The following is a 6,468-nucleotide window of genomic DNA, read 5'->3' on the forward strand; positions in this document are numbered from 1 at the left end:
AGGGTGTTAGTGAATGTCCAGTTTTCAGATACCTATCAAAGGGTGTTAGTAAATGTCCAGTTTTCATCTGCATACTTGTCTCTGTAGGCTGTATGCAGTCTGTAGACTAATCTGAGCAAGGCACTGTGCTTGGAACGGTAGTGTCATAAAAATGAATGTGCTTGCCGTCAGGAAGTTGACAGGCTGGAGGATGAAATGGAATTTATATGTAAATAACTCTAATACAAGGAAAGAAATGGTAATCCCAGTAATAGAAGTGAGCACTAGAGAAAGCTCTAGATCCCAGGATTGGTGGAGATGTGGGAAAAGTTAAACATTAATTAAATTAAATAATATGTCAAATTTAGGAGGGGACGGATGGGCTAACAGCGTAAAGTAGCAAGTATTTGGTAACTCCCCGAAATGGTCCCTAACCTTTGAATGCTGACTGGGAGCCAGTATTGAACCTGAGCTGCATGTTTGTTTGCTTTCCAGTTTGTTCATCTTATCTAACGAGACAGTAAACATCTGGAGTCATTTGCTGGGCTTCTTTCTTTTCTTCACCCTGGGAATATATGACATGACATCTGTGTTACCTGCGGCCAGTGCGTCCAGAGAGGATTTTGTAATTTGTTCTATTTGTCTTTTCTGCTTCCAGGTAAGTCATTTCACAAGTTCTTCTATTGGTAAAGAGAACTTTCATCAGGCTTGGCCAGGTCACCTTATTTTAGACCCATGACTTGCTTTAAAGAGCCCTCAGAATGGCACAGAGGCCAGCTTACTCACTTTCGTCATGTAAACACCAAAAAAGTCTATTGTCTAACACTCTGGGAGGCGGAGGTGGGTGGATTGCTCGAGCTCACAAGTTTAAGACCAGCCTGAGCAAGAGCGAGACCCCCATCTCTACTAAATAGAAAAATCAGCGTCACCTGTGGTTCAATGGGTAGGGTGCCGGCCCCATATACCGAGGATGGTGGGTTCAAACCCAGCCCCAGCCAGCTAAAACAGCAGTGGCAACTGCAACAAAAAATAGCCAGTGGGTGCCTGTAGTCCCAGCTACTTGGGAGGCTGAGGCAAGAGAATCACTTAAGCCCAAGAGCTGGAGGTTGCTGTGAGCTGTGACGCCATGGCACTCTATGGAGGGTGGCAGAGTGAGACTGTCTTAAAAAAGAAAAAAAAGAAAAATCTAGCCAAGCGTTATGGTGGCTCATGCCTGTAGTCCCACCTACTTTGGAGGCTGAGGCAAGAGGATCACTTGAGACCAAGACTTTGAGGTTGCTGTGAGCTAGGATGCCATAGCACTTTACCAAGGGTGACGGAGTGAGACTTCGTCTCAAAAAAAAAAGTCTCTTATCATGAGGTTACATTTGGATATTAGTATGCAAGTACAAATTTATTAATATTCAAAGTTTGAGAAAACTTTTCTTTCCTCTTTTCTTATTTTTTAAGCATCTCTGCTCTAAGATTAATACAAGGATATGAATCTCTGATTGTCTTCTGTTACCTGGCTGATATGGAGCATATCTACTTAAAATTTTGTTTGGGATGATTTTTTTTTCCTATTATGCCTGCTGTGATTTTTATATTTGTAATTTTCCTTTTTTTTTTTTTTTTTGCAGTTTTTGGCCAGGGGTAGGTTTGAACCTGCCATCTCCGGCATATGGGGCCAACTCCCTAATCCTTTGAGCCACAGGCACTGCCGTCTTTTTTTAACAGAAAGAGTCTCACTTTGTCACCCTTGGTAGAGTGCAGTGGTGTCACAGCTCACAGCAACCTCTAGCTCTTGGGCTTAGGTGATTCTCTTGCCTAAGCCTCCTGAGTAGCTGGGACCACAGGCACCCCCCCACAACACCCGGCTATTTTTTTGTTGCAGTTTGGCCAGGGCCGGGTTTGAACCCGCCTCCCTCAGTATATGGGGCTGGTGCCCTACGCACTGAGCCACAGTGCTGCCCTCCAAGTATCTTTAAAAATGTGTTTAAAAGTTATATTTAGTAGTTTTTCAATCAGATAATTTTAAAGCAGAAAACAAATGCTGCCCATAATCATTGACATTTAAAAAATTACTTTTAAATGTAGAAAAATAAGAAACAGCTATTATCCCCCTTCTTCCTGACAGACAGACAGACTCCCTGCAGGTGGCCTGCTCCTGAGTTTGAGAGGTGACTCTGCAGCTCACCTGCATGGGGGCTGCTCTCAGTGCATATCATTTTATTTTAGAACATCACTATTTTACTCAAGTTAAAACTTTGACCCAAATGACCAAGAAATACATCAAAAACATACATCTCTTCCCATTTTTTTCTAATTCCAATTTCTGGAATAATATTTTAAATTTATTTGAGGGGAAGAACGCTCTGTTTTTTGGGGTTTTTTTGCAGTTTTTGGCTAGGCCCTGGTTTGAACTCCCCACCTCCGGTATATGGGGCTGGCACCCTACTCCTTTGAGCCACAGGCGCCGCCCAAGAATGCTTCGTTTTTTATTATTAGAAAATTATTTTTCTCTAAATATGCTTTTAAGTATACTCTTTCCGAGGTTTAATTTTTGTCTTCATGAGCGCCAAAACATCTCTTAGCCTCCAGAGTAACTGGGACTACAGGTGCCTGCCACAATGCCCAGCTGTTTTTAGAGATGGGGTCTTGCTCAGGCTGGTCTCGAACTCCTGAGTTCAAGCAACCTACCTGCCTCAGCCTCCCTAGTGTTGGGATTACAGGCATATGAATCAATTTCTTTATAGGTACATTTTTAGATGTATCTTAGTGACACTCTTAATAATAATCATTAATAAGTGAAAACCTTAATTATTCTCTCCTGTTAATTACATGCATATTAACTTCCACACTGGCCTAAGAAAACAATGCATTTTAAGACTAAAAGGATTTTTTTGTTTTTGAGACAGAGTCTCACTCTGTTGCCCAGGCTAGAGTGCTATAGTGTTAGCCTAGCTCATAGGAACCTTTTGGGTTCAGGTGATCCTTCTGCCTCAGCCTGGCACTATAGGTGCCTGCCACAACAACCAGCTAATTTTTCTATTTCTAGTAAGATGAGGTCTCAGTCTTACTCAGGCTTGTCTTAAACACCTGAGGTCAAAGGACCCTCTTACCTCGGCTTCCCAAAGTGCTAGGATTATAGGAGTGAGCCCCATACCCAGCCTCTCCCAACCAGATTAATAAAGTACATTCTGAATAGTAAAATACAATTTAGGGGCTTCCAACCTTTCCAATGGTATTTTCATTTGGCAGTAGAAGAATAGAATATGAGAATACCTGTCACTAGATCTAGCCTGTTCAAATTTAGTTCAGTAAATACTTGGTTTTTTTTTTTTTTTTGTTTGTTTGTTTTTGAGACAGAACCTCAAGCTATCCCCCTGGGTAGAGTACCATGGCATCACAGCTCACAGCAACCTCCAACTCCTGGGCTCAAGCAAGTCTTCTGCCTCAGCCTCCCAAGTAGCTGGGACCACAGGTGCCCGCCACAACGCCTGGTTATTTTTTGGTTGCAGCCATCATTGTTGTTCGGTGGGCCCAGGCTGGATTCAAACCCGACACCTTAGGTGTATGTGGCTGGTGCCTTAGCCACTTGAGCCACAGGCACCACGCCTCAGTAAATACTTGTTGAATGTCTCCTGGTACTGTGCTAGGGGCCAGTAACCCAGACAGTGCTGAATAAAAGCAACGTGCCATAAAGTGAAGTCACCTGTTTAGTCACCTGAGAGCAGAAGAGAAACTGAGGCATTTAAGCAGAAAAAGTAGTATAAACATCCAAAAGCAAGAGACAGCTTAGTATTTTCTGGGCTTAACAGGTGCTGGTTTTGTCATTGAATCCTAGGAGAATGGAGAAAGATGAGTCCAGAGAGGCTGACAAGACCCAGATCATGCCAAGAAAGTTAACTGTAGGATGTAACACTATATATAATTTTCTGCTAACTTTTATGAAGTGAGATATTCCATAGAAGGAGATTTTTCATATAACTGAAACATACTTAATTTGCCAGGTTATTTTTTGGCCTGTTTTTTCAAGAACTCTAGCAGTAACATCTTCTGTATTAAACACAGCATACTAAGCATAGGTTAACTTTTTTTTTTGTAGAGACAGAGCCTCCCTCTATCACCCTAGGTAGAGTGCTGTGGCATCACACAGCTCACAGCAACCTCCAACTCCTGGGCCCAGGCAATTCCCCTGCCTTAGCCTCCTGAGTAGCTGGGACTACAGGCACCCGCCACAATGTCCGGCTATTTTTTGTTGTACTTTGGCCTGGGGCCAGGGTTGAACCCTCTACCCTTGGTATATGGGGCTGGCACCCTACCCACTGAGCTACAGGCACTGCCTAGCATAGGTTAACTTTTTTTAAAGACTTGGAGATTTCTGTTAACACTGTTTCACGGTCCCTTTGATACCACAGTTTTTCTCTTTCTTTCCGTTTTCCTTTCACAATGAAATGAGCTTCATCTCTGTTTCTGATTATTACTATTAGAAATACTCATGCAGAAATTCAAGCAAACACAAAAGTTTATGGAAGCTATGATCACATCACTGTACTCTGAGCTTAGGCAACAGAGCTAGACTCTGTCTCTTAAAAAAAAAAAAATAAAGTTTATGGAGGAAAGTAAAAGCCACTACGTTCTTCTTCCCTGAAGTAACCTCACTGGATATCTGAGTTAAAATCCGCCAGACTCTGGGTGTGCCTGGCTCCCTGACACCTGCCTTGCTGCCCACTTGCCCGCCTGTCCTCCTATTTCTGAGACACAGTAGTGACCCCGCTCACTCGCCTGCCTGTCCTCCTACTTCTGAGACACAGTAGTGACCCCTGTTTGCTATTTTGTGGCCTGCTCTTGTGCTATTCAACATTGTAATAATGAGCTTTTTCTCCCTCAGTGAGAATGTATATCTTGATATTCTCCCGACTTAAGGTGCTTAATCTCAAGGATAATGTAATAAAGCAAATGACCAGGCTTCTCAGAGTTATGTTTAACTGGGTCACTAAATTCTGTTGGATTCCTCAGTAACCAGACAGCTAGAGATCAGTAAGGATTTCAGACGGTGCAGGAAGAAATGATGCTGTGGCTAAGTACATTGATACTGGATACTGACAGTGAGTCTGTGAGAACTGATTAGGCTCGTCTAATGAACAGAACATACAGCAGCTAGATGCTCATTTTTAGGCCTTAGCAACTGCTTACAAAGTGCTACTGGCCCTTTTTCATACTGTTTGTCCCATTTTCTCCAACCCCACTGTCACCTACTTAGTGTAGGCTCTCGCCATTTCTCCCTAGGGCTATTCCTGTGACCTTGCCCTTCTTGGCCACCCTCTGTAAGTGCGCACTTAAAATCTTGGCTGTGATACTGAGGTTAAAGCCCTCGCTGTATCTGACTTGTCGTCATCACGCCATGAAGAGGCAGCCTGGCATTCTTCGGTGCTCTGTGTTTTTCCATATGCTGCTTTCCCCGTGCTCTCCCACCCACCAAACGCGCACACCTTTCTTACATCCTTGGTGAATGCCAGAGCCTTTTAAGATCTAGCTGACAGCCCCACTCCCCAGATGCAGACACAACATTCACATAGCCAATATCCTCTCACCTCAATTTTCTAATTGTGCTCCACACCTACTTTTCCTAAAGGACTTCTCTCTGCATTATATGTTTATTTAATTTTGAAAAATCTCCAGAGTAGCGTTTTCATCTTTGTATCATCCTGCAATATGTGGCACAGGGCAGGTGTTTAATGGCTGGAAGGAGTTCTGCAAAAGAAGGCTTATCAATCATCATAGTAGCTGAGGGGATCAGATTAGCTTTGCTCTCACTTTGGCAACTGTATAGTCAGCAAGTCATGATTCTTTCTTAGAAATAAAGAAGCTGTGTTTACCTTAGAAGTTAAAAGTAAACTCTATACAGTGAATCTGATACAGACATGAAAACTCTTAAATTAAGTGAAAAAACAAATTGTGTAACAGAATACATAGTGAGATTCTATTTGATTAATAAAACATATGTATATAGCCCAGGCAGTGTGGCTCACACATAGAATCGTAGCAATTTGGGAGGCTGAGATGAGAGGATCGCTTGAGGCTAGAAGTTTGAGACTAATAGTCCCAGCTACTCGGGAGGCTGAGGCAAGAGAATCACTTAAGCCCAAGAGTTTGAGGTTACTGTGAGCTGTGGTGCACTCTACCAAGGGGCAAGGAAAAAAAAAAAAAAACTTTTGAAATCAGGTGGGCACCTATAGTTCCAGCTATTTGAGAAGCTGAGGCAGAGTATTGCTTGAGCTCAAGAGTTTGCGGTTACAGTGAGCTATTATAATACTACTGCAACTCCAGCTTAGGTGACAGTATGAGACTGTTTCTAAAAAAAAAAAAACAACTGCATTTATTGTGCGTGCATGTGTATGCACTCCTGTATCACAGGCGTTTGATGTACGCATTGAAAATATCTGGAAGGGCTCAGCACCTGTGGGTCAAGTGGCTAAGGCGTCAGCCACATACACTTAAGGTGGC

The 6,468-nt window shown here is 42.8% G+C and overlaps 1 protein-coding gene across 4 annotated transcripts in view; it reads left to right on the forward strand.

Moving 5' to 3' along the window:
- The window catches only part of PAQR3 (progestin and adipoQ receptor family member 3), a 30,136-nt gene that overhangs the window by 3,613 nt on the left and 20,055 nt on the right, over positions 1 to 6,468 (forward strand). For all 4 annotated transcript variants that reach the window (XR_002773459.1, XR_002773458.1, XM_003790057.3 and 1 more), the window contains exon 2: positions 475 to 637. Coding sequence is in view for 2 of the 4 variants with exons in the window: in XM_003790057.3 (XP_003790105.1) it covers positions 475 to 637 (163 nt within the window). In the remaining 2 variants the exon portion in view is untranslated. The remainder of the gene's footprint in view (positions 1 to 474; positions 638 to 6,468) is intronic.

The sequence above is a fragment of the Otolemur garnettii genome, unplaced genomic scaffold (genome assembly GCF_000181295.1).
Source record: "Otolemur garnettii isolate 467f Iridium unplaced genomic scaffold, OtoGar3 scaffold00039, whole genome shotgun sequence".
Taxonomy (NCBI): domain Eukaryota; kingdom Metazoa; phylum Chordata; class Mammalia; order Primates; family Galagidae; genus Otolemur; species Otolemur garnettii.